The sequence below is a fragment of the Synchiropus splendidus genome, chromosome 1, assembly GCF_027744825.2.
Source record: "Synchiropus splendidus isolate RoL2022-P1 chromosome 1, RoL_Sspl_1.0, whole genome shotgun sequence".
NCBI lineage: Eukaryota > Metazoa > Chordata > Actinopteri > Syngnathiformes > Callionymidae > Synchiropus > Synchiropus splendidus.
In genome coordinates, this window is record NC_071334.1 from 35,213,242 (window position 1) to 35,240,887 (window position 27,646).

General features: G+C 40.6%; 1 protein-coding gene across 1 annotated transcript; it reads right to left on the reverse strand.

Annotated features, from left to right (window-relative positions):
• Nucleotides 1–1,764: 1,764 nt before the first annotated feature.
• On the reverse strand, nt 1,765–27,154 carry jak1 (Janus kinase 1). Its single transcript, XM_053854866.1, has 25 exons — nt 26,921–27,154; nt 21,100–21,303; nt 19,283–19,406; nt 17,693–17,846; nt 16,573–16,736; nt 16,059–16,318; nt 15,560–15,657; nt 15,280–15,453; nt 15,051–15,208; nt 14,782–14,896; nt 13,788–13,986; nt 12,148–12,248; nt 11,825–11,977; nt 11,568–11,652; nt 11,363–11,490; nt 10,919–11,057; nt 9,685–9,836; nt 9,458–9,608; nt 8,192–8,280; nt 7,234–7,426; nt 5,957–6,081; nt 5,714–5,886; nt 5,427–5,544; nt 5,239–5,349; nt 1,765–4,444 (listed from the first exon to the last, which is right to left on the reverse strand). Exons 2-25 carry the CDS (start codon nt 21,296–21,298, stop codon nt 4,325–4,327), a joined length of 3,483 nt encoding a protein of 1,160 aa, XP_053710841.1. The 5' UTR covers nt 21,299–21,303; nt 26,921–27,154; the 3' UTR covers nt 1,765–4,324.
• Nucleotides 27,155–27,646: the final 492 nt, after the last annotated feature.

The following is a 27,646-nucleotide window of genomic DNA, read 5'->3' on the forward strand; positions in this document are numbered from 1 at the left end:
AAGTATTAGTTTCTCAAATAAAAAGTGAATAACTGTGTCCATATCAGGATCAGTGTGTTTATTAGCTCACTGCCCTAATGATAGACCTGTCCCAATATACTTTCCCCAGATTAATAGACTCGTAGACAAAACACTGGTGTAGTATTCAAATGCAAATTTAGTAATGTAATGTTGGTCACATGAATGGGTTTATCAACACTCTCCGTCACCCTCAGGGTCATGAGTCCCACACATTTGGACAATAGGAATTAAAATAGTGTTTCATCAGTCCACCACCAGTATGGTGACAGCATGTCAGATAAACAAGGACAAGAGACAAGATCATCCGCACTGTACCCAGTAAAGCTGTTGAGCGCCCCACTTCTTTTCAGCCCCTCTCACTCTTCCTCAACGCACTGACGTCCAACGCTCCACCATCATCCTGGTCCCCAAGAAACCCAGCATCACAGGGCTGAATGTCTACAGAGTGGTCACTCGGCCATCTGTGGTTATGGAGTCCACCTGAAAGTGCAGTGCCAGTAGACATCTTTATTCTCTGCAGAAAGCTTTTCCAACAGACAGACAGTGCAGTGAACACAGTTCTCCATCTGAGGCTCACCCTGAGACTGAAGTGCAGGTCTTGTTTGTGGATGTCAGCTCAGTGTTCAACACAAACATCCCTCCATCCTCCTGCTCAAAACCGGCCCACCTCACCTGACTGATGAGTCAGCAGGATTGGCTGGGACGGTCCCCCTCAGCACCACCATCCCCACAGGGAAGAGTCCATCTTCTCCCTCTCTAGACGCCAATGTTCCTCTGAAGTTTGCTGATGACACCACCATCATCAGCCTCATCCAAAGTTGCAGACTGACAGCAAGTGCACCATCTCCTGTTTTAGTGCAGTTGGAACAATCTGGAGCTGGACATACTCAAGACCCCTCCATCCACGTCTGCCTGTTATAGTCCTAGTAGCTGTGTGTTCATCGGCCCGACCATCTCTCAAGCCTTCAGCTCCATTTCCATGAAGGCCTGGTGACAGCTGTCCTTCCTAAGGTTCCTTCTCCTGGATGTGCTGCAGCAGTTCAACATTGCAGCGACTACCGAAGAGTACTGCTGAGTGCATCATCGGGGGCCGCTCTGCTCACAATCCGGGACTCGCACCTCTCATCATGATGGACCCCGCTCATTCCACCCTGCAAATCCTATGGAACCAACATGCACCAATGCTCCTTCTTCCTACCAGCAGTTGCATCAATAAACATTTCATGCACTACCTTCACAGGGTCCAGCTGTTTATGTTGCAAACAGGTGATAATCCCTCTTGACTTATACTTGCGTATACTGCTTCACCTGCACCTATGTGCTCAAATCCTGTTCACACTTCACCTCCCACTTCCTCATTTTTGAGACATCACGGCTCTTCATCACTCAAACCAAGCGTACTGACAATGGTTTCACACTCATTCATAAGCCCATGGAGCTGTCAGCTGGACACCAGTGTGAGAGCGGACAGCTGAGTCAGCACACCTCACAAAATGTCTGACCAGCACATTAGTCATGAGCAGTCGTCAAGCTGCCGTCACTCTGCAACTTGTCTACCACCCAACCGTCTAGAAAAGTCTGCCTCTGTGACGCCCGTCCATCCATCCAGGCGTGAGTGTCGGAGTACATACGTCCAAACATCTCCACGTCATACATACATGTATATATACACGTGTGGATAGATAGGTGAGTATAAAGAAAGACACAAAATGTGTAATAGATCTCTCACAAAATACAAAGCAGACTCAGAAAATATAACACAATACACACATACAACATGGGTATAAAACCCACAACAAATGAAACACACCTTCAAGACAAGACATAGCGAATACAAACATGCACCTAAAAGCAACTAGCAAGTAAACTGCACAGTAAACTAAAAACACTTTGAAAACAGAATAATGAAACGTGACAAACCAGGTCACAAGGTGCAGGCGCGATGCACAACACAAGAGAAACTCATAAGCAGCTCATATATGAAAAGAAACAGAACAAAGGGGGACCAGGGGCATGTACAGAAAACACACCGATGCACTTGGACACACATCACCCACACAGATAAACAAGCGCCTCATGTTACTAGTCTGGAAACAGTCACAGAAGAAGGCAGGCAGGAGAAGTGTTTTTATTGATCACAGGCAAGACTGACAGCAACATTTGTTTATTTACACACACTTCACCGTTCGTTGCATTTCTAAAAATATATATTTATGCTACTTCTCAGCAGACGATCATCTGCTACATTCCGGAATGACTGTCGATTCCTGATACTCCTTCCCTCCAAACCTGCAGCAAGAGTTACCATCAGCCAGCGAGCCAGACACTGGTACCAAATGAAGATTGAAACATGATTATTGTCAGTAAACTACATCCACTTAAAAAGAGAAGACACAAAATGGCACACACAGAGGATTACACATTTACAATATCAACAGGAGTTTCTCCACAAGTGCCATGCTGTTTGGCCAATCCACACCTCACACAGCCAATTAAATCATCACATTAAAATTGTTATTTTAAATGTTTGTGTGTGACCATGAAGAACCTGTGACCAACACCTGTTTTGGGTTGGGCCTTATAACCAGTGATTTAAAAGCAAGTGGAACTCCGTGGCTGAAAAACAGAGACACTGACTGAAACGAGCCCACCACCCCCAAAATGTTAAAGTAAAAACACCCACTGGTTCATATGTTCGACACATCTTGCACATAAATTAATAACTGACAATAAAATGCTGTGACTCTGGGCCAAGACGCTGAAGATGATGAGCACAACTTTGAATCTCTAAACCCTTCGCGTGCAATTTAGTCCTGGCTTGTGATGAACTGTGGAGAACAAAAATTCTAACATGATGCATTTCAGGTCAACTTTCCAAGTTTGGCCAAAGGGCCAGCAGCTGAAGTGAAGACTCAGAGAAGGGGAGTGCAGCATGCGCGTGGGACTCTAGCAACACACCTCCACAACACTGGTGTGTGTGTGTGTGTGTGTGTGTGTGTGTGTGTGTGTGTGTGTGTGTGTGTGTGTGTGTGTACGGCTAGATGCAGGTGGGCTGTTGGACAAATATTAATCTGAGAATGAATACTTTATTTTGGAATCACTATTTCTCATGTGATATGCATGACAGGTTTTGGCAGTTTACAGTAAATTCATCGCGGGGATTACGTTCACTGACCACCCCACAACATTTGAGAAATCGAATGGCAGAGGCAGAGTCACGCAGAGCTTTTAAATTTTACCATAAGATGAGTGGAGCGGAACAGACATCTGCCATCACACTGCGCATTGTGAAGTATAGTTACCACATGAGAAAAAGGAAAGTTGGCTGGCCTGTATAAATGCACGATACACCGCAGCCGCGGAAGGTGAACCGTGATATTGAGAGGGAACAGTGTATACTAGGGATGGGCAGTATGGACAAAAAAAGTTATCGCGATAACTAAATTTCACGTCTCTGGTAGAAGCCACTGGTGTCTAACAGACTGCTCTGCCAGCTATATTTAGTGGTTAAATTGAGCCACCTCTCTAGTGTATCTCATGTCTCTGAACAGTTGACTTGAACTATGGACCAGTCTGGACTCATTTCCTAGATGCTACTGAAGAAACATTAGAAATAATGTGAATAAATGATCATTTAGTCATATTCTATTCTCTTATCATTATACAAACTGTCAGTCCTTTGTCTTGTGTGATGAAAAACCTTTTCACAATTCTCTCTCCAAAAATGGTTGTGTTCCATTGCCTTATTGAAGATTTCTCTTGTACTTTGACAGCTGTAGAATTTGTTGATGGTCCCTAACTGCTGCCCGATTGCTATGAACCTAAGAACCTATGAGGACCAGTCCATCTAATAAAATAAAGACAGATCCAGAGACTGAGTTGCTGTCACGGTTTCGTCATGTTCACATGTGCAAGTCCAATGCAGTGAGTGAGCCGCGTGTTTATCGAATTTATCATGAGATGCAGATGCAGAATTGTCGTGGTGGAGATTGTGTTTGGCGGTATATCGTGTACGATAAGGTATCACCCGTCCCTAGTGTATACCGATCTAAACTATTGCCTTGAATGGATTCAATTCATATCATGGTATCAATTCCAGGCCACACGGCGCAGCCCTGACCCAGACTTGTGTCTCCGCAGTAATGTTGCAGCTGTGAATCATCATTGTAGTTGTAAAGCAAATCTACTGGCTCATTACATACAATCCTTCAGACAATAACATGGTGAAACGCAGGTCCCTAAAATCTGAGCCTCTCACTCCTCCTCTGTCAGGGTGTGAGCCAACCGCCTCCAGCTCCAGACCTCACTCCTCAGTGGACGGCGACATTTGACTCAGCAGGTTGGTCAGCTCTTCAATCAGACGCTTGAAGGTGATCCGCTGGTCAGGTAACTCCTCCCAGCAGCGACACATCAGCTGGTACAACTGAGGACAAACATGGAGATCATTCTTCACTGGCGACATCTAGTGGTCAAGAAACAGTAGGGCAGCCATGAAAACGGTGGTGGTACGATCAGTAGCACAGAAGAGTCGTGCAGTGTGTTAGAGTCCAGAGATGAGCAGGTTTTGTTCAAAGTGACCATCCGCTGGAGTAGTAGATTCTCTGAGTCATGGAGCAGTGATTTAAGAAGTGGTAGCAGCTAAGGCTGCAAAATGATACTCACAATCGTAACAGTCAATAGTGTAATTGTGATTAGTGGTTGCAACTTCTCCCGATATTTTTACTGCTTTATTTTTAAAGAACATGAGAACAGCCTTTAATGGAAAACAGAAATGTCCAAATTATGAATATACAACAATGAAAATCTAATTATAGTGAACTTAACACATGGACTACCAGCAGAAATCATAAACATAAAGAATGAGCATCAACTATCCGAGTACTTGTGCCAGTAAGAGTTTTACAGCGCCAATATTACAAGTACTAATAGAAGAATAGAAATAGAAGTGCTGCATTTAAATAATAAGGTATTAGGAGTCGGGACTAGAGGCTGCAGAGAAAAACTAAAACCATGGCCAGTGGTCAGAGAAAAGTACTAACAGGAAGGAGAAGGAAAACAGAGCTTGGAGATACTATTGTGAAAGCTAATACTGGTACAAACAGTAGCCGCAGTTGTCTGAGTAGTAAAAGTACGAGCTGCTAGGGGAACAGTGATGAGAGTAGTAGCAGCAGGGGAAGTGCTTATGTACAGTAGAGGGCACACGATAAAGTCACTTACAGAATCGGGACAAGCGTCCGGCTGCGGTAACCTCCAACCCTTCCGCAGCAGCTCCACCAGGTGGACGACGGTCGTCTGCCCTTGTGTGCGTCCCATCCTCTTTTGGAACATCTGAGCGAACAATAACCCCAATAATGAACCAGCCTGACCCACAGGTTCTAACACCAACAACTGTGTCTGGTGCTCACCTTCATGGGGCCCTCGGCAGACTCGCAGTAAGTGACCAGTTCATACATGGTCACACCGAACGACCAGACGTCAGAGGCCAGGAAGAACTTGCAATCTGTCAGACACTCGGGAGCGTACCTGTGACACACAGCACCATGTAGGATATCACCTCTGGAAAAAATGTAGTGCCTGGAGGCCCAAGCATGTACATTCATTTCCCTAGTCACTTCTGCTTATTAGCTATAGTGCAAGAACAGCTTCTGCTTTCCTCCAGTCAGTTCACTAATGTGCACCCTGTGTTACTCACCAGAACACAGGACTTTCATTGTCATCCGTGACCTTGTAATAGCCTTCGTCCTTCTTGATGCACTTTGTCAGGCCAAAGTCACCAATCTTCACTGTGCTGACGTTCTCCACAAGCACATTTCGGGCAGCCAGGTCGCGGTGGATGTAATTCATGGACCCCAGATAGTTCATTCCCTGAGGCCAGAAATGTTTCCTTCAGCATTGAGAGGAACCACAAGCCAAGGGAGCTTTGAACTTGACATACCTCACAAATCTGAATGGAGTAGTTGATCAGGGTGCTGATAGGAATCCTGCTTTTGTTGTTCGCCAGATAGTTCTGCAAACTTCCCAGAGGAAGATACTCCATGATCAGCTTAATGGCTTTACCACCTGCAAACCAGGCATTTATGACAGTCTTAAAACAGGGGCGACACAGTCAGGTTGGTCTTCCACTTGCGTCGATCTCTCACTTCCCCACAGGGGGTCAGTGTTCACCGCAGAAAAAAAAACAAACAATACCATGGGCGTGGCACCAAAGCCCTAGGGGTCTCATGTACAAAGGGATTGTCCCAACAAAAGATGGAATATTAATGGCCATGAATGGAACTTCAATTGAACATTAATATTTGACACCACAATGATCACATTTCAGTCGAACGTTATGCTTAATGTGAACTCCTTTGGCTGCATGAAGCACACAGAACGTTTATGCTGCTCTGAAGATGTTTTAAACCTCAATTTTCCTATGGTTATGACATCACATTGTATAATGTAGTGTCTCTAGAATAGGTGCAATGAAAAACCATGTTGTTAAGGACGAAAGTGACTTCAAATGTAATTAATCTGTGCTATTATTATTCAATGAATGAATCAAAATTATGCTAATGTTTTGTAAATGTTTTGCTACAGTTTTTTTAATGTTTGATGCAGCTCTGTAGACCGTGCCAACTATGACCACATCAAATTTCAAAAATAGATGAAAAATTGAGTCCTAAAGAAGAGTACAAAACAAAGGAACTCATCAACAGCAGTTCATAAAGTTAAAGCAGAATAAGTACATGCAAAAATTTTTTACACAATTTGATTTGTTGAGAGAAATGTATGCATTTATCTATGCATTTCACGTCAAAACATTTTTTTTAAACAAAAAGACTGCATTATTGGGGATTTTCTTTTAGAATAAAAACCATGAGCAATGAATCTTTGCAGATTTTACAGGACTATCTCTGTTTCAAATGGCTTAGCTCTTAATGTTTAGGACACAATACACACTGCGTTTTATTCATTTCTACTTTTATGTTCAAATAAAGCAATTACTGACATAGCGATTTATAAACCTCAAAATGCACGAATCAGTCTGTCAACAATATGTGAAACTAAATTTAAAGAAAATAAATGGAGCACATCTAATTACAATACAGTTTTTATATTATAACAATATAAATTTCAGATTTCAGATTTATTTAAGTATATCGGCATTATTTTCCAAATTCTTTGTGCAGCTTGAAATTCAGTGCATCTTTCCAGGTACGGGATACTCACCTTCTTCCTGGCAAATGCCCTTGTATTTCACAATGTTCTTGTGATAGAGAGCCTTCAAGATGTTTATTTCTGTGGACAAATTGTTGCCCTGCTCATCACTCTTCTCTGGTTTCAGTGACTTAACAGCCACCAATTCACCGGTCTGATCACCACGAGGGTCGTAACGACAGAGCTCCACCATCCCAAAGTGGCCCTGCAATATGATTGCAAGTTTAAATGGGACTTCAATAACTGCTGCGGAGACACAATGACAAGTTTCTGAACACCAGATACACTTCAGTTCCACTTTTTGTCCTCTAGAGGTCCAGAGAACATAAGCTAAACTCAATGACTTAAAAAGTCGGTTCATGTTAAAAAAATTCCAAAGTGGCTGAATGACAACAATTCTGCAAAAATGAGAGGCAGAGTTTCTCCACAGCTGTAAAGAATGACCTAAAAAGATTGGTCCTCAAATATCGATGAATTCCGTGGTCTGTGCTCTGGATAGCTCTAGATTTAGCTTGACCAGCTTTAAATACGTGGAGAGCAGGGTGGGGAGTTAGAAGAGGCAAGTGACATTTCCTGTGTTCGGGCTTGCGTGATGTACATATTGCAGTCCTCTGCACACTGATACTGTACTTGGTTCCTACGGAACCAATCACAACCTGGGGAGCAGTATAACAGGAGTTTTGTGTGAGGACGTTGGGTTGTGCTCTGCCTGCGGATGGCTGTATGTCTGTCTGTGTTTTAATGGAGGACTCGTAACAACTTGAAAAACTGGTTGCTGTGTCACTACAGTTTGTTTGCAGGAAGGAGTGTGGTAGATGAGATCGGCTATTCAGTCACACTCGGAGTAAGCTTCAATTTTAACAGCGAAAAAAGGTTGTTGTTTAGACAGTTATCATAATGTCACGGCCATTGCTTTAAATATATATACAGGTATGATTCATGCATTTTGAAGAAAGACAGAACTGCTCACCTTCCCCAGGTCTGCAATTTTCTTCAAGAATCTCTTCTCAAACAGAGTGGGGTCAACCTCACCTCCTTGTGGTGGTTGAAAAGAGGGATCTAACGGGAAAATATATATTTTTATAGGTATTAAAATGCAGTTGTTTGCAATCACACACATGACAGAAACATTCCATTGTAATATTTGGGTTATAACAATCTTAAGGATGCCTTAAATTCCATTTTATGATTAAACATGAAATATTTTTTTCCAAGTAGTAAAATATTGGAAAATGGAAAAAAAAATCTAATAATTACATTTAAGTTAAAAAATTGTTAAAAGATGACACGTCACTGTATAATGTGTACTTGTGCACTGTTTGGTCTCACTCATTTTCTATTCCACCGTAGTGATTTGACATGCTGCGTCACAGCCATGAAAGCAAACATGCAATATTAATGCTACATGCTGGCCGTCTGCAGCTTAACCAGCACAGCACATGCGCTACATTTTGCCAAGAGGCCCAGCAGAGGGAAATGACAGAGACAATGAACCAGTTGAACTTCCTTTTCAAACATCGGAGAGGAGTAAACAACTTTCTCTTTCACCACTTTGAACTTGCACAGCATTCCATCATCTGTGATCAAGAACCTCTGTAATTTTATTGATGCTGCAAAATCACTGAGGACAATACTGAGGGCAACATAAACAGCCCCATCATCGCTCACTATTTATAAATTTGTTTAGCCATTTGCTTTGGACAGTTAGGTTTAGGGTGAGAGACCTGGGAAACCATTATATTTATAAGCGTACCCCACAAAGATGGTGTGTCAATGGGAGGAAGAATGGTTCTGAGACAAAAGAACTAAAACGGTTTCGACAGTGCGAAAGCAGCTGCAGTGTTTGTTCTGGGATGATCATTGGCGAAGAGACAAATGAGCTGCCTATCTAAACACCCCAACTTGTCAGCTCAGCTCCATGTGCGATGACCTCGCTCAGGCTTGCCGTGCAGTGTTGTATTTCTATGTGTTAAGTGAATTTTTTTAAGCCTTACTGCGACAACAACACCATTCTCTGCCTTCCAGAGAAAGACTGTCACAGAGATGGTAAAACTCCTCAGCATAGTGAAGGAAGGCTGTGGGAAAGGTTTAAAAGAGTAAATGCTTCCACTAGATATATTCCTTAGAAACAGTGAGCTGTGTGAGATAGGGTCACTAGAACTGACTTTTGAACCTAATGTGCATCGTACGTGTCATAACTGCTTACAACTGTGCTAACAAAATCCACAACACTTACTTTGTCGTTCCACCTCATCAAGGTCTCGGACAATAGCCCTGAAGAAAGGCCTCTTTTTGGGGTTGTAGTTCATGCAGTGGGTCATCAGTTTTGCCAGCTCTTCGCAGTCTGGAGTGACCAGTTGGCACTCTCTATCGTAGAACCGCTCCTTCTGCACAGCGCACCAAAACAGTCCAACATTTCAGTTATCAACAAAAGGATGTTATTGGAATCTATGATCTGTCTACCTCTGTGAGCTTCTTGTCTTTGAGTGGGACTTCTCCGTCATAACAGATCTCCCACAGTGTAGTGCCAAAGCCCCACTTGTCTGCTGCGACGCCCAAGGATGCCACATCCTTCACACACTCTGGAGCTATCCAGGGAATGCGGTGCACAGTCTCTGCAAAAGCAAAAGCAGCCTTATGAATGACAAGAACCGGGAAAAAAACACTCATTCACTCACAGCATTTTGTTTTACCCCAACCAAGACAACTAGACTGAGCTTCCTCCCAGTACCTTCGCGATGAAGTCTTTCTTTCAAAGAGACCGGTACGCCATCAAAATTATCATTTTGAGTTATTTTGCTAGCGACAGATCAGACGAACAACATTTAACAATTACCTAATATATAAAATAAGCTTCAGTTTCCGTAATAATACTGAAATGTGAATAGTGGGAACAGAGAAAGGAGTTTAGGGGATGAGGGCGTTTGCTGCTGGGAAGCTGGCTCCAGAGGGGATTCTCAGCATCCGTGTAGTGCTCATATGGCAGGACATTGATGTGTAACTGGAATACTGGTTAATCTACAAAGTGCTGCAGACAGAAGAAATGTTAAAGTGTTCTGGTAACAAGGAGGGAAGGAGGAGCGTTTCCCGGGGGACATTTACATGAAAACACTTCCAGTTGGTGCTGTGGTTTACTGATGCATCTGCACACGCTCAACGCTACCGCTTTCAGTTCTAATGGGCATAGAAACATGACCCTGCCGCTTGGGGAGGAACAGTGGAGCAAATGTCCTTGTGGCCATTATGTTCTGTGCTGTTTATTTTCAATGCTGATCTGACAAGTGACTTCAGCAACAGACAAACCCTCTAAATCTAATTCAGTTTTTTGGTATTCTATTTTTGCTTTCTAAATTATTAAGCTTGATCTGCCACCAGCCACTTCAGGCAGCGCTTAGAAGAACTCACCACGCATGATATAGGTCACATGATGCATAGCAACAGCTGAAGCACTTGACTTACAGTCACAAGATGTTTTTGCCTCACTTAAATGATAGTGTTTTACTGCTAGCACCTCGATCCGATGGCTGAACCTCTTCGACTGAATGACTCTCCATTTCAGTTCCTCACCATCAGGAAGATGCATCATGCCTCAGTATTGAGCCTTAATACATCAGCTGTGTACCTTTACATCTGTGGGAGTGTTACGGTGTTGCATCTGTAAATGTGTTTTTGTCTTTTCATGAGTGTGCTCTCAAACCTTCTCTAGAGAGCACAGTGATTGGTATTCCTGGGTCACTGAGCTTGATGAAGGGCCCTTCTTCTTCCTCTTCCAGGCCGGCTCGGGCCATGAGGATGTTCTTGGCACAGACAAAGCCATGGACCAACTTTTTGTCTTCCTACAAACAAACAAAATGCCAATTTTAGAACTAGGACTTGAACTCAATCACTGCAAAACACTGGGTTACTGTGGCAAGCACGGAGTAAAACCAGAAGTGGGTGGACTGACTTGTCGGAAAAGAGGAAGTAAAATGCTAAACTTTTTTCCCTTTTTTCTTTTCACAATTACACAGCTGAAGGCATATTATTAGACTATGCAAATTAAAATAAGTCAATGAGATAGAAAACATTATTCAATTATTTAAATATATATTTCCGATACTGTTCAGCTCACTGTGTAGAATCTTGGCTTGCATTTTCTTACCAGGTAACTCAGAGCTGAGGCCAGTTGCTTGGCAACCTGGAACTTCCACGGTGTGCTGAGTGCGCTCTGCTGTCTCCTCATAAACATGTCCAAAGGTCCAAGTTGGACATACTCTTCCACCATGATGTCTGCATGGCACACACAGAGTTACATCTGAAAGTGAGGCTGACTGATAACATGATACTAATATGAACAAATGACTTACTTTGTGTATGGACACACACTCCATAGAGCAGCACTATGTGTTTGTGGGACACTTGTCGCATCATGCTAGCTGTTTCGAAAAAGGCCTGTCAATGGAAAGGTACACATTTGTATTCCATGAGGTAATATGGGTGTGATTCTTAGATGTTCCTCATAGAAGAACAGTGGATCTAACTGCTACATCTGTGGATTGAGGTGCATCAAATCAACCGCTGAAAACACAAAAGTCTCGAGTGGTTTTAACAGTCCAAATCTCACCAGGGAGATGTCTCGGTGTCCAGAATCCAACACTTTGAGGACCACATGGACTTCCTGGAAGGAGGAGTAGCCTGCATCCTCGTCTTCATCACTTTTGACATTGAGAATGCCGGAGTAGATATTGGTTCTGGTACCAACACCCAGATGCTCCTCCTGGTAAAAGTCAGACATCAGATCACTGATTTCAACAATGAATAACATGACTTCTTTTTTTATTCCAGATTATCAATTAGCAATCTATATCTGTCGTTGTTATAAACATGCTTGCGGTTAGTAAAAAAGCATTGTTATTAGGATGCAACAAGAAAGATATCCCGATGTACCTTCTTGATCTGATCTCTGAGGATGCGATGGAAACTGAGATGGGTGGGAGTCTCTGGAGTGGGAGCCCTCTCTTTAGTGACCACTAGTAGATTTGAAACTTCTGTAACACAAAGACAAACTGGTTAAAGCAACACCATGTGGACAAATACATAGACTTTTTTTATACTGTGAAAGATTTGACACATTTCAATGCGCATGATAACTAAAAGAAACCTTGTAAACATGGATAGGCTGCAGGTCTAGAAAAGAAGAAATTCAAGGAAAACTGTGGATGTTGTTTCCCCCAGTATTAAATAAGTATAACACATCCATTAAAAATAGCATGGTATCATTGTTGTACAATATTGAAAATATTATTTAGAATGAAAACAACTATTCAAATTAAATCTATGGGAAAAAGGTGAACAATGATACAATATTAAAATTATGATAGCAACAGCCGTGAAATCCACAATAACATAAAAGAGACAAAGTGAACTGAAAGAGAAGGAAAACATATTGAGAATAAATGTGTGTGGGCGTGTGTGAGTGTAATATATGTGTTCCTGCTTGTCACCACATCATATGTTTGTGTGGGTGCCAAAGTTGTAACAAAAACAGCACTGTGGTTGAAAAGTGGGAAAGAGAATTGTACGGCTTCAGAAAAAGTCTTGAGCTAAGTTAAGATTTATTTACTTCATTAAAAACAGATGCACAATTGTAAGATCATTATTAATATATTTAGAGAAATAGTGACTTCTTTCGATGCAGCATCTGTTGAGCCCATGTGAACCCAGCGCCATTATTAAACTGGGACATTTTTCGACTGATCGATTTTAAGATGAACACAGTTTCATTTAAAAACCTGAGAAATACAACAACATCTCATCTACAGGTCAAAGCACGGTGGTCTTGTCTCGAATGCAGGAGCAACACAACCAAAATAAACTACAAGAGCATCACCTCTTCCTGCAAGAAGTAAACACGAGAGTGTGAGAGTGTTATTTTGTTCCGGAAACCCACATGTACAACTATCTTCCTTCCTGACACCATTTTGCGTTGTGAATGTGAGACTGTGATACTTGACAAGCCACTAAAATTAAAACATACATTATAGATCAAGTCAATTCGGAAAATCAGCTGTTGTTGCTACATCTATGAATTAAATCATTTTTCTGTTCCACGAACAAAACAACTGCCGCTCATTTTGAACATACATGCAAGAACACACAAGACACATTTTCATTCTTGTTTCAAAATATCACATCTCAAGGTAGCTGTCCCAAAACTTTTGGTCTACGTGTGCTACAGTGGAGTTTGGATACAAATGTTCAAATAAAGTCAGACAGCAGTTATTTTTGTGTTCAGTTCACTGTACAGTACGAGGTCCTTAACATTTGTTGTGCAAAGTGGAACAGTTTGTCAGCATTATGTTAGGTTATGTTATGAGGCTGCGGTCGATCCAGACCAGAACCTCCCATCACAAGAACAGCTTCTTCCCCTCGGCCGTCGACTGTTAAATTTGTTTGTTGTTTTATTTTATTTTTTATTTTTATTTTATTTGTCAGCACTTCATTGCAAAGCACTTTCCTAGACCGTGGCAATAAATTTGATTCCGATTCTGAAGTTGCAATTAATCTTGCACATGATTATGTCTCACCTCTTGGTTGTGGGGGACAGCAACGGCTGAGATGGAAATGAAGATTCTCAGTGCGGAGACTCTGACTGCCAAGATGCTCCAGCAGTTCCTTCAGGGTGGGTCGCACCATGTCGGTGCCAAACAGTCGGAATCCCTCAGGACCAACTTCAATTTGGAAGTTTTTGTATTGTGGAATGGTGCGACGCTGATTTTGATCATACTGGTGGGGAAATAATGAGATCAGAAATGTGGTATATTAACTACTGTACAAGTAGCAGAACAGGCAAAACAGGGCTCCACAAGATAACCTACTATGCTTCAGTGTGTAAAACAGACACTCAAGGAGACAGGACAGCGGTTAAAAAGAACCACAACTTCCCAGCAGGTATTTCAATTAGGACTTTTGATCACTTAGGAGCTTTTCAAACAGCGAACGAATAGCTAGGTTGTTTATCTTACCCACACTCCTTTTGGAGACTTGATCACCTATTACCATTTTTGGAAACCCAACGTCTGCTCTATGTTGTCTCTGTCACTACATGTAAACTTAGGAGACAAGACAGCTGGAAAATCTTATATAATCTGTGGATTATGTTGTGAAACTTCATTGTTCAATGCTTGCACCCCAAATGGATGGATCTGAGGAAAACTGGTGACGAATCATCCTGGACATCTTGTTGGAGACACGGCATAATAAACATCACTTTCACATAACTATTGCATTTATGTGGTCATTTTGTTGCCAACTTTTTTACCAGGGAAATTCTATTTGAATCAGACTTGCAAGGGGATGGATAAATCATGGATAAATGGAAAAAAAAATGGAACCATGGATAAATCAGACCGTCAAGGGGAGAGACAACTTGAGGGTGAGAGCCTCTGGCTGTGACAATAAGTCATTTGCCATTACACCAATTACCTGTGAAAACTGTAGCTTTTTCTGACAAAAATATCATGTGCGTCAATATTTTTGACCGTGACTGAGTGATCAATGGTATTCTGATTTTTAGCTTACCTCATTGCAGACCACAGTAATGATGATATACTGGTATTCGGTACAGTTCCAGCGCAGGACATAAGTGCCATCTTGGTTTCCTTCCTGCCGCAACTTGTGAATCGCATACTCCGTACTGTAGGAGAGGAAAGCAAGAAGAACAAAGGCACCTCAACGTCATATGGTCAAGCTTGATCTATTAAAATACAACAATAAATACCTTGCATGCAACTACATTACAGTGAACAACAACAGCATTAAGCATTTCAAGTATATCTTAATCAACAAACCAGATGGGGCCATGGCAGCCATTCTCGATATTTTGCACCACTGAAGCGGGCGCCACCTCCTTGCACAGGTAGTGGTGGGCATCCACTGTCAGTCGGAAATAGCCGTCCACGAGTGCTGCAAAAGACAGGGCCTCTTCATGAGAAGCCATCTTTAACTCCTGAAAAGACAAAAAAAGATCGAAGTTTACGGGAGGAGAGACAGGTAATATTTTGACTTGACTGTTCTAACCATCCTCTTGTTGTCCTGTCTCTTAATGGTGACAGTTGCTTCTCGGATGACGGCGTGTGTGATTTCATCAAAGTCACAAAAGACCAGCCAACCGTCGTCTGTTCCATTCTTCTTTGTTTTTCCATCAAATGTAGTTTTCTTTGGCTTGCCTTTTTCTTTGGGAATGGCTGGTAGCTGTTTGAAACACACCCACAAAAAAAATGTTGATTTGGTTTTGATGCAAGACATATATATATATATATATATCTTGCATCAAAACCTTTGCTGTGCTTTTACTTACAGTGGGGGGTTTCTTCCTCCAGGATATACCAGTGACACCAGAAACCAGGACCTGCATGTCTTGACTTGCATCCAGGTTCTGATTCTGGTTATAGTAACCTACGAAGGGTAAACATTGCATAAAAACAGAGCACACGTTGAAAGCCACAGATTATACTCCTAATTTCATTATTTACATTTTAAGAACACTGCTGGACTTCGACCTCACCTTACACTGAATTTGAATTTTCTTTTAATTCGACACAAATTAACACGTTATCACACAAGGTGTTCCATCTACCAGATTAATTTGATGCATAGGTGATGCATATAGTATAATAGAAAGGAATTCTAAACAAGACAGATAAAGAGTATGGGACGCTTGGGTATGTTGGTAGTACCTAAACATTCAAGATTGTAGATAGTCACTGCAAGTCAGAGAGCTGTTCAAAAATTCCATATTGCCAGGTTGAATGGTGCTTTACTTGGTGCAAAAGGCAAAGACACCAGTCCCTGCTTACCTCCGTTGATGAGCTCTCCTTCTTGGGTTACGTTGAGTGAAATGGGCGTCAGCAGCTCACATCCCAGTCCACTGGTCAGGCCTTCCAGTGTGGCCAAGTACTTGAGCTTCAGGTCGTAGAGCTTGATGTTGCTGTCCTTGACTGTTCGGTCATTAAATTCCTGGAGGAAATTCTTGAAGACATTGTTGATGCGGGTGCGGGTCAAAATGTTGCGCTGCTTTATGGTTCGGTTAAGTGTCTCAGGGATGAATCGTTTGTAGCTTGAGAAGAAGAACAAAAAAGAGAAATCACATATTTTCATGGGCCTCAGCTCATGCTAGAGGTGTGTCTCATCATGTATCCTAGGCATCTCTGGAATAAAAAAAGTGCTTTGTTTTATGTCTACATTTAAATCCAAAGCCAAAGGAGAATGGGGTCAAAGTTTTGAATTACAAAAGTGATCGGCCAGACTAAGTACAGACTTCTGTTGTTGGTGTTCTCTGAAGTAGTTCAATGATGGTGAAAATATAATTACTTGATCTCTTTGGAAGCAGTTGACAGAGATATTCCCGTGCTCTTAGCATAGTGAGTGATAGCGATCACGGCCATTCCCAGGCACTCATTCTCAATTTCCAGCTTGTCTGTCTCACTCTGGGCTGGTCTGACTGGAACCAAGCCGGTTTGGAAGTCGGATTGGCCCTGAACAGAGAGGAGAGCATTAAAAGACACAAAACAACACAAAAAAAAAACAAAGACAGTTTCCCTATTCCTATTTATGTTTCATGGTTGACTATATAATCAACTATTTAAACATTGAACACTTGCTTTTCAACTTTGCACACAGGGAGAATATTTAGTTGAGAATAGTTAGTGGCAATATAGCATCTACAAACAAAATACAGGGTTTAGCTTGAGCAGCCTTAAAAAATGCAAAAGCCTCCACAAGGCCCTGTATAGATATGGCAGTGCACTTTGGTCCTACTCAATCCAAACAAGAGCATCCTTTCAGAATGTGTTCTCCATTGTTGCGCTGTTCTTTAGGGCATGAGTTTACAATGTTATGCTTTTAGCATGTTGTTGAGCCTCTTCAGTGGCTCTGAGGTTTGAGAGTATCTGTTATGTTGGGTTGTTGATGTTGGGGTGGGGGGGACATTTTGGCCTGTCCTCACAAGGTTTAGAGGGTTAAAACGTTAGGAAAAGTAGTTTGGATTTAGGATTTCATTATTACAATTGGGCTTAAGATTGGTTCAAAGTCCAGGTGAAGGTTAGCCTTTTGTTTTGAATGGTTAGGTCAGGATGAGAGGCTGGGGAAAGCATTATGGCAATAAGAGGTCCTCACAAAAATAGCAAAACAAACATGAGTGTGTGTGTTCTTGTACTTCTGTCTTTGTGAGACCCTGCATGAGTTTTTAATCAGCAGAGAGAGGACACTTTGTTAAGCCTAATTTTGAGGATTAAAAATACAAAATGGCTAGGTTACTAGAATTGGGTTTTTGGAGGGAGAAGTGAAAGAATCACAAAAAACAAACTTTATTTTAAAGAGCAATCTAAAATCCCACTTCCTTAAATCAATACACTACACCTGACTTGAATTTTAAAAAAGCAGGTCAAACAATATAGAAATTCAGGGAGGAAAAATTCACAAATTCCTTTACCTGTGCAAATAGATAATCCAGAGATGCAGAATCTAGCAGCGGAGTTCCTTCAGGGGGTTTCTGAGAGCCATGGCTTCCTCGTAGTTTACTGATACAGTGTCGCCAAACCGGGGACTCTCCTTCTGTCGTGCCATGCCAGTTCTTGAAGTAAAACCTGAGAAGAAACAAAAGTCGTGTTTAAGGTGCAGTAAGGCTGAAAAAGATAACTGAGATCCTAAAAATATGGGTTCAATACATAGGCAAAGACTGTTTTTTTTACTTCTACAAAATAAAAGCACTTATTTTGCACATGAGACACATAAAAGTAAGGTGTCAAAGCTGAACCACAGCACACAATTTGTTCGGTTGACCTTACCACAATATTCAAAACATGCTGCTGGTCGACAGAAAGCGGAAGTTTAACTACAACCCACAGTAATGTTGACATTTTACTCTAGAATCAAAACACCAACATGACAAATAACATATATGTTCATCTATCACTTCATGATGTGTACTCACAATCTTTATATAATATTAGGGTTTAAGATTTGTTTAACTTCAAGAATGAGGGAGGCAGTCCATGCAAGGCACCACAGGGAATAATTTGAATGCTGCTACTTCTTAGTTGAGTGATGGTTTTACTGGGGTATAACATTTTGTTTCCAAAATGGTAAGTAGGAGTTCGGATTCCATTACAGCTTTCACTAGACGAAAGAACAATAGAGAGCAGGTTTGACAGTCAAATGAAATGAAATGATGGCATACATCTGCACCACTGTCTGGAAGATCATCCTAGTCTAGTCCCGTCTGTGTCATTTTTTTCTACTTCATTTTAAAACTTGGGAAGAAAGATCCGTTTTTCATGTTTTTACAAGTGGTACTGAAGTCCTGAGAAATTGAGCTGAGCTCAGGGTCCTGTCGTCACACTGATGAGTCAAGGTTATGAACAGCTGGTATTAAAAGTTGGCCGATCGGTAATGCATTTGTCAACAATATAGGTTTAAGGATGCTTAAAAATGGTGCAGAATAAAGACTTAAAATGTTTGTGTTTTTGTACAATGGCTAGGGTCATTTGTTGTTCTTATCTGGTCTGATCTAGTGCCCATCGCTCCACACAATCCCACAAAAAATGGCAGTTAAAAAGCTCAATGTTTGTACTGTCGTTTTAAGGGATGTCATGATTATTTGACTGGCGGGTGTCATTTTCACTTGAGATAATAAAAGAACTTTTTGATTTTTTTTCCGTTTCAATTACATCAAGAATGACTATCAAACAGCAATATGATTACATTGTGACCATTGTGATCACCTAAAAACAGCATACAACCTGCATTTAAGATCCATCAAATACCACACTTCAACACAGCCAATTTGCCACATGCAGACATGAAACTGACCTTCTTGGTCAACTACTAAATCACATGGCTTCTTGTCTCAACTTTTTCTGAACAGTGTGTGTGTGTGTGTGTGTGTGTAGCCCCAGTAGCTGTGTGTAAAGTGAGGTCCTTCCTGTTTTTCATCCTGCTGTTCTGCCCACATCAAATGGATGAACACAACATTATACTAAAAGCAACTTTGGTTAAAAAAAAATACCAGCAATGAGCTTACCTCATACGGTAGTGAAGCTTGAGGCTGGAGTCACTGGAGATCTTGAACTCATAGTTGGGCGGGTACCACATGCCTTGTGCCTCATTGTACAAGGCGAACAGGTTATGGCACAGAGGCGAGATTGCTGAGGGAAAGAGTGAAGATTAAACCAAATTAAAACTGAATAAAATGGAACAGTGCCAACATAGCCAAATCGATCTCAAAGAAAGCTTGGTAAGTGAAGGATGGAGCACAGGCGATCATTTATGCACACTAATGGTTTGTTTTCTTGTCCATTTCCTTCATTGGTCAGTGGAAGAGCATCTGATCTTGATTCACATGAAAATTAATCATCTAAAACATGGCTTTACATTACAAGTGCTAGAAGGGACTTCCACACATTTTAATGAAGATGTCAAGCTTATATTACTTTGTTGACTTGAAGTGGAGTCAGGAATTAAATTTTACAGGGAAGATAATAATAATAACAATAAATATAAACAATAGAAATGAAACATGGTGGTTGGAAAGGCCATACAAAAGGTGACAAAAGGGCAGATTTCAAAATCTGGAACAACTATATAGTAACTAATGTAGTATTTTTTTGGAAAAAAATAATTAAGTAAACAATTATACATTTACAATTAGGCATTTTCTGTGGGGTTTCGCAAAATGCTTCACCATTTTGTGTTCTGAAATGCTTTTTACAAAAACAGCTCAAGAAAGAAGTCACAAAATGACACAAAAAAATATAAATCTATTTTATCACAGAAGATGTGACAGCATGTTGTATTGTCAGTTCAGCAGTCAAGTCCTTGGTTATAAGAGTGTAACAGTACTTCCTTTTTTAAAAAAAAACAAAAAAAATTCCATTGATTCTGATAATGATGAGAAAGCAGATCCACTGACAGATAGGAACCACCAGATCTATTTGCCGTAAGACAGCTTCACCCACGTCTCGCCCCAGCCGTTTTGCTGCTGCCGTTCAAGGGTTTGGAAAATCAAGCCAAAGTGCACATGTGCTGTGGTCATGAAAGCTGCTGTTTCTCTGTTTGCATGCATTTCTAAGCACAGCTTTCGTCACTATGAGTTACCATTCTCATTTTACAGGCACGATTCTTGAGAATCATGTCACCGTCATCACCATTGTCACCACTTGTTGCGGTAGAACTCATGAAACTGTTTAGTCTCCATTTATCTGGTTTCTGTTCAAGATCGAATATGTTTGAGATAGAGACTGACTAATGGAAAGAATGCAAGAGAATCAGAAACACATAGCTTTTTTACATGAAACACATTGTTATTTGTGTATAATAACAGAAAGATACTGAGGCTGTCATTGGGTTTGACTAGGAAGTAAATAAGTCAACAGCACAAGTGGATGCGTGGAGACAAAGTTTGGGAGGGTGAAAAAAGTTGCAGCTGAAGACAATTCTACTCATCTGCAAATCAGTTACAAAACAGAGCTGATATCAGGTTTGATATTTGTTCACCGCAGACGTCGACTAAGACCAAGGAGCACGTACTGCATCAGGTTACACACACAACTTCTCAATAGTTTTCAAGGTTATTTGACATCATTAGACCTGCTCCGGAGGCATGAGTTCATATGCTTATTCCCGCAGGTTATTACAAGAGCATTTCATGCACATTGTTCCACATGCGTACCACTTGATTAAAATTAATCCAACAATTCAGAGTTTTGTATTGAGACTAATGTAGAAAAACACAATACCAAAGTCTTGTCATGTGGCCCAATCACAGCACATTTCAAACCAAAACATCACATTACCTAGGCGCTGGTATTTGTATCGACATGCAAGCTCAAGGTCACTCACAGCATTTTTGGGCTGCATCTACACAGAGATCCTCAGCTGTGTAACAGCCTTTCGAGTACTCCAACGGTGGGATGTCTGTGCGGTAAAAGTGGATCTCCAGGCCCCAAGATGACGAGGAGGAGGAGGAGAGCTGAACTCGCCGACTTGATCTCCTCATCTTCCCACACAGATGGCTCCCCCAATCCATTGCAGTAGGCATACAGTCTGTAAATGGGGGTAAAAAAAAACAAACTTGAATAAATTAAAATGAACAGGGCTGTCAATAGACTAAAATGTTGATCTCAATCAATCATACTGAAGCTCAAACTCACAGTTAAAATGCATGGTTAATGGCAAATGAATCACACATTTTGTATGTTTTAAATGTAAGTTTAAGGAAGACTTTATCACCACAAGAGCCAATAATGTTTACAATGCTGTGCTTTAAGAATGTTTTTCAGTCTCTTCAGAACCTCTGAGGTTATTCTGAAGGAACTTCTTGAGAGTACGTGTTACGTGAGGTTGTTGTTTGCAAAAGGAAAGCTCTCACTGCAGTCTCTGTAGCAAGTAGAACAACACTAGGAGCACTTGGTTTATCCACCACATTTAAAATGAAACGTGCAATTGCTCATTTGTACTCATCCACTTCCTAATAATCATTGGTTTTTGGAACCTCTCCAAGAGAAGTCTTAATTGTGACTCAGTTGCATGAGTGTCCCCAAGTGGACCCAACCCTAGTCAGAAATAGCATTTTTACAAGTTACAATGTACAAGGTCCAGGTGGTGTGCCTTGGAATTTAGTCAATGAATGTAGTGTGCCGTGGCTTAAGATTGAAAAGCACTGCAATAATAAACTCAAAAAATAAATAAATCCAACATTTGTTGGAAGTACAGATTTGCATGAAGGAGACTCTCATCTGCCAGCAGTCTCCCTGGTCACAGACTTGTCCAGCCATTTTCATTTATTCCATTTATTCCCCTGTTCATAATTTTTAATCTACTAAGCTTCTAATATTTCTTTTGTTGGTGGGCTGTGTTTAAAAGGCAGAGTCCCACTTAACTGACAGTGAGGGAGCACTGACAGTTGCTGTCGAGCTATATCTCAATACATTTTCTACAAAGAAAGTTGAAAATTCCCCTATGCTGCTCAAGGGCAAGGGAGAACCCTGACATCGATTTCTCTACTTGTTTGAGATCCCCCAGTGATAATCTTTCCAAATACCGCTACTGAAGAGATCTGGTGAGAATTCTTCTTAACTTGTGTTAATATCGTAAAAAAAAACGATAATCGCGATTATTTTGATTCATATCATAATCACGATTATTCAAACGATTATGGAACGACTTAACATTTAATTTAGCAGTCATTAAACGTTCAAACTTTATTGAGCAATGAAGTACAATAAAACAATGTGTCAAATTTACATAATAATTTAACAGTTATATTTAACCTTCTTCATGGAGGTTAAATATTTCTCTCTAGAAACACCAATCTGTATGGTCAGGCTTTAGAGAACAGTGGAGAGAGGAGACAATATTTCAAGCTGAGCAGGCACTTGGCCGGGATGCAAAGATGTTTGAGGTTCTGATTTGTAAGCTGGGATGTCATATTCCAAGTTCTTTATTCATTTTTTCGTGATAGACCAAGACACTCCTTTGATTATTAAACTTAAATATTTGAGGGCTCTTCCTGCGTCTCTGCAAGGTGATGAATGACAAGGAGCGCTTTTATTTTACGCGATTTTATTACCCCAACTCTGGTTGAGCGCAAGCAATTGTTCTGATGAATTTATCTACGTCCCAATAATCACTGTTTTTTGAAACATCGGCAGCAAGCAGCTAGCATTGCTGTTATGACTGAGAATACTGGATGAGCGTCTGCTCAGGTTCTGAATACCATGCCGCCGTTGTCAATTTTCACAGGTACGAAGTGTGGTGCAGTGTTTGGGTGCATCGGGACATAATGAGAGAAGCTGAGGTGTCCGGCTAAATAATCGTTTCAGGACGACTATCACGTTTTTATAGTGAAAGAAATACATAATCGTAATCCTGATAAAAAATTCCATGAATTGAGGCTATGCCATACGGCCCTAGTTACTCCAATCATGAACACTGGGTCACAACCTAAGAGCTGTATGGAAGAGCACAGCAATCTGTCCGGAATCTAAAGTTATCCAACTCATGGGGATTTAAATGAGTTTTCCAGTCACATTTGGCTGGCCGTTAGCCAGGGTCAGACTCAGGACACGATGAAGGAGATTGCATCGTGATAGGTGGAATGGTCCCAGTTCTGTGTAATAAGAAACCATCTTGTGTGGATGAAGCTAAACTGACATCAGGCAGGGACTTTATTCACACATACCTTTTGCATCTCAAAAATAACATTGCATCATCCAGTGAATTATATCCAAGGTTTGAAAAAAAAAAAAAACATTCCAAGGACAGACTGGCCTTAGGGCTGAATAATTTGAAAAAAATTGTGATTTGTTTTGACAATATTGCGATTGTGATTTAGCATTTTTTTTGTTTTTTTTGGGGGGGGGAGGCTTTTTTTCTGCATTATTCATTAAACGCAATTAATAACACGGAATCTGACTGGCCTACATATTAGAATGACATGAGATGCATTGATGAGTAGCATATTTTTATTGAATTGTGAAGAGAAAAAAAAATCCTATAATCACTGTAGAATATTGACTTTAAGCCTTGTAAACTATTTCTTTTCACATCTAAACTGGGTTCCACGTTAACAGTAATTGCAATGGATTGCTCTGGCAGTAGATGGAAAGTCCAACACTGTATACAGACTTTTAATCACACTTTACGCTGAAGCGTCACCACGACGACAGAATACCAACCACAAAAACTGTGCGTGGCACTCTGATGAAGCCCCACTGGTTGTGATGCGCCCGCTCCTCCCTACTTGCTGCTCACTCGGCAGCAGCATCTCTACTGTGGATGTTCTTTCAATATGTCATTTAAAGTTTACATCCAGTAGCACATGCGCAGGAAAAGACTGCAAGGAAGCATGTAGAAATTAAAGACGCCATTTAAAGGACCCCTACCGTTTGACTACTACTACTACTAGTATACAGGATAATAATGTAAACACAAGGCTCTAGATAGAGAAGACTCTCAATTTGGCTGAACACTTGTTGCACACAGCAGTTCTATTCTTGCTCTCCCACACTATTAAATACCTCTATGCAGCAGACATTTTAGTGATGGTGCCAGGACACCATGTCACTGCATCTTAGGGATGAACCATTTGGAAAAAGCATTGAATTGCTATTTATTTTGATCTTATTTATTGTAATTGTGATTTAGCAGGCGATTTTTAGGGAGGGAGGGATTTGTCTTCTCTATACGTTGTCATGGTGACATTTCAGGTAAGGTCTGCTTATTTAAGAGTCCATGTAGCTTTTCACTCTGAAATTTTACCAGCTCTACTTCGATTTGATGCAGAGCTCAAGCGGTCCACTGAGAAAATACAAGCTCCACCTATTTACAGCAACTGATTGACGAAAGTTGAAGCATACATTATCGGTGGAAACAGTCTATAACATGCTCCTTCAAAACAAATATGTGCATGCGCAGGCCCCGGGAGGAGAGCAGCTTTAAAATCACCAGATACGCTCCACCACTAGCGTCCTTGTTTACAAACATAGAGCACCCTCGCTGCGTGTGACGGTAGTTCTCCAACGTGCATGCGGGATATTTTGGGGGCACAAAAAGTTCACACTGAGGACACATAGAAATCTCATTTGATTGGAACTGTAATATGTATGTATATGTATGTATGACCTCAAAAAATCTGATTTCTTTAAAAAAAAAAAAAAAGAAAAAAAAAGAAAAAAAAAGAAAAAGAATTGAACAGCTTTACCAAGAGATTGAACTCCTGGTAAGAACTTGTCAGAATTGAAAAGGCAACATGTTTAACTGAACTTTCTTTCCCTAATAAAGGATGAATTTTTATTGTTCTTTAAGCAGTATGTGATGATGCTTGGTCACAGAAGATTTGTTTATATTAGATTGGATTAGATCAACAACAAAATGTCTTTGAATAAAACCATTTTGAATCGAAAAAACTATTTTAAATTGAATCATGGACTCAAAAATAAGAATTGAATCATGAAATAGTAAAAGATACCCACCCCTATTTATGATCATTTATACTGAATTAAAATTGATACATTTTCCAGAAAGTAAGTTGAACTTTATGGTGCGACAGACGTTCCAGACTCACTGGTCTTTTCGAAAACATAGATATAGTAGGATTTCAATTCACCGCCATCTAAGACATTTGCAATCAATAGTCCAAAACAATAGTCCAAAACTCAACAGCAGTCAACAGGGCAATGATGGATACTCTGGAAGTTCTAAATAAATAAAGACAGGCAAAGGACGTTATTTCTATGAAGGAATTTGAAATCCCAAACAAAAAAATGTATTTTTTATATTTTAAATGAAGTCACCCAAGAATTAATTTTACTGTCATATTATCAACAAGCCATCAGACTAAATCAAGCTCAGTGCAATAACTAATAACAAACTGAACTCTTGTATCCCATAATGTTTAATTTCTTTGTTCGTTCTTGACTTCCATCGAACAGCAGAGGAGATGACATCATGAGTTATCACTTTCAGTTTACAGCATTAGAATACTGATCATTCTTCCTGTACAGGAAAACACCCATAATAGATGTCAAAGTCAAAGTATGAGAGTCTGTTTAATACAGATTTGCATTAGAATATAAACTCAAATATTGTGCTGCCTCCTCATTATTTACGACCATGCTTTTCTAATTAAATCTCTTTGTGTAATTGTTTATACCTTTAGTATTGAAATTAATAAATAGTCAACTTTTTGCACGTCAACTACAATTATTTTGGAAAATATAGTTATAGAATTTGTAAAAATGCAGATTAAGTCTGGGTTTTCACTATAAATATAGAATGATGATTTTCTAAAGTTTCCATTGTGTTCATAAATCATGGAAGCTGTTGCTGTTAATCAACAGGGTTGAATCACACACAGTTCTTCTGTGAAAATGTTAGACCACAACATCTTGATCTGAAACAGCAAACTCTAATGGAATCTGAATAAAAAGGCAATAAAAATTGTTTTTATTACATTGGTAGTCTGCCCTCCTCCATCACCTGACCACCAAGTCAGACATGTCCCTAACATTCTAAAAGCAGAACAGATCACATTCTCAGTGTAAGACTGATCTCACAAGTTTGAAAGTGTCTGGGCTGCATTCTTTTTGGGTTATGCGCTTCTACTACAGACTGCCTTGACTATTGTTTGGGGCCGTCAGTGATCACTGGATAACTGATCATTATATGTATGCATTTAAATGCAATTGTCCAATACAAAGAGTGATCTCGCGTTTTGTCTGAATTCATTAACTTTCCTACTCAAGCACAACCATAACAATTTATTATTAGCTGTACTCTATTCATTTCCTGTTGGTCTTGTTTTTAAAAGGACTTATTTGTGTCTGTATATCTAACGACACAAATATATTTATTGAGATTATTACATGTAAACGAAGGCATATAAATACGTATACATAGCATATACGTCTGATTTAGTTAGTCATTTGTACAAACAGATATACACATGTCGCAAGTAGCAGCCAGTTCGACATAACTACGTTATCATAGCTTCACTATATTAGCTCCATTGCTATTTCGTCATTGAACGGCTCCTTAGTCGAAGAGAGTTGAGGTTTAACTCGTTTTTCTGACGACATAATCGACATCGTATGTATAAAAACCTAGAACATTCGAGTGAAACTGGTGTTACCGAGTAAATACTATTGAAGCGTTTACTCACCCTGAAGCTTAGCCAGACAGCTGGCAACAAACTTCCGTTTTCGTTTAGTGCATCGGGCGACGCGACCGTGTCTTGCGGTTCGCTTGGTCGTTAAGTCGGATCCAAGAATTATGGCGCTACGCTTCAGGTGCGGACGGTGTTTCTGGTGTACTGGTTTGACTCAATACGGATTAATTCAGGAAGAAATCTAGAAGATGAAGTCGTGTCGAGGCGAACCAGACTTCCTGAGAAGGATACGCCCCCTTCCCGACATCAACGCAGGGTCAGTCATCAAACGGTGCATCCGATTGGCTACTTGAGCCATCAGGAGCGACGTCACACACCCGTCCGAGAGGCCCAGTTGCTCATCTCGGTCGTAAATTAAAATACATTAAAATAGAAAATATATAAACCTCCTTCCACCAGCACTTTTATACACGTTGAGTATTCTTTAATAGATTGTTTTTTATTTGTTTTTAGCTGACTTATTCCTACTGATGAGGATTGGAGTTCAACCCTGCGACTTCAGGCGAGAGGCAGCAAAAAAGATTAAAATTAAATTTGTCTAACATTCACTGTCTCTCGTTTCCATGTGCGAACTTTGTCTTCTTCACATGAGCTGATATATCTGATCATGTCCTTTCTTGTCACTCCCTAGTTTCTCCTGACATCACAGGTAACCACTGGTCAGGTGGTCCACTGGTCGACTCTCATCTTATAACAGGTCAGTCTCCTCCACCTTAACCT

Coding starts and splice junctions, on each gene's coding strand:
- jak1 (XM_053854866.1), bottom strand. CDS start 21,298: ATGCCTACTGCAATGGATTGGGGGAGCCATCTGTGTGGGAAGATGAGG. Junction 14,897..15,050: donor GGCTGCCATGGCCCCATCTG/GTTTGTTGATTA, acceptor CCTCTCCTACAG/TACGGAGTATGCGATTCACA. Junction 11,978..12,147: donor TCAGAGATCAGATCAAGAAG/GTACATCGGGAT, acceptor GACTTTTACCAG/GAGGAGCATCTGGGTGTTGG.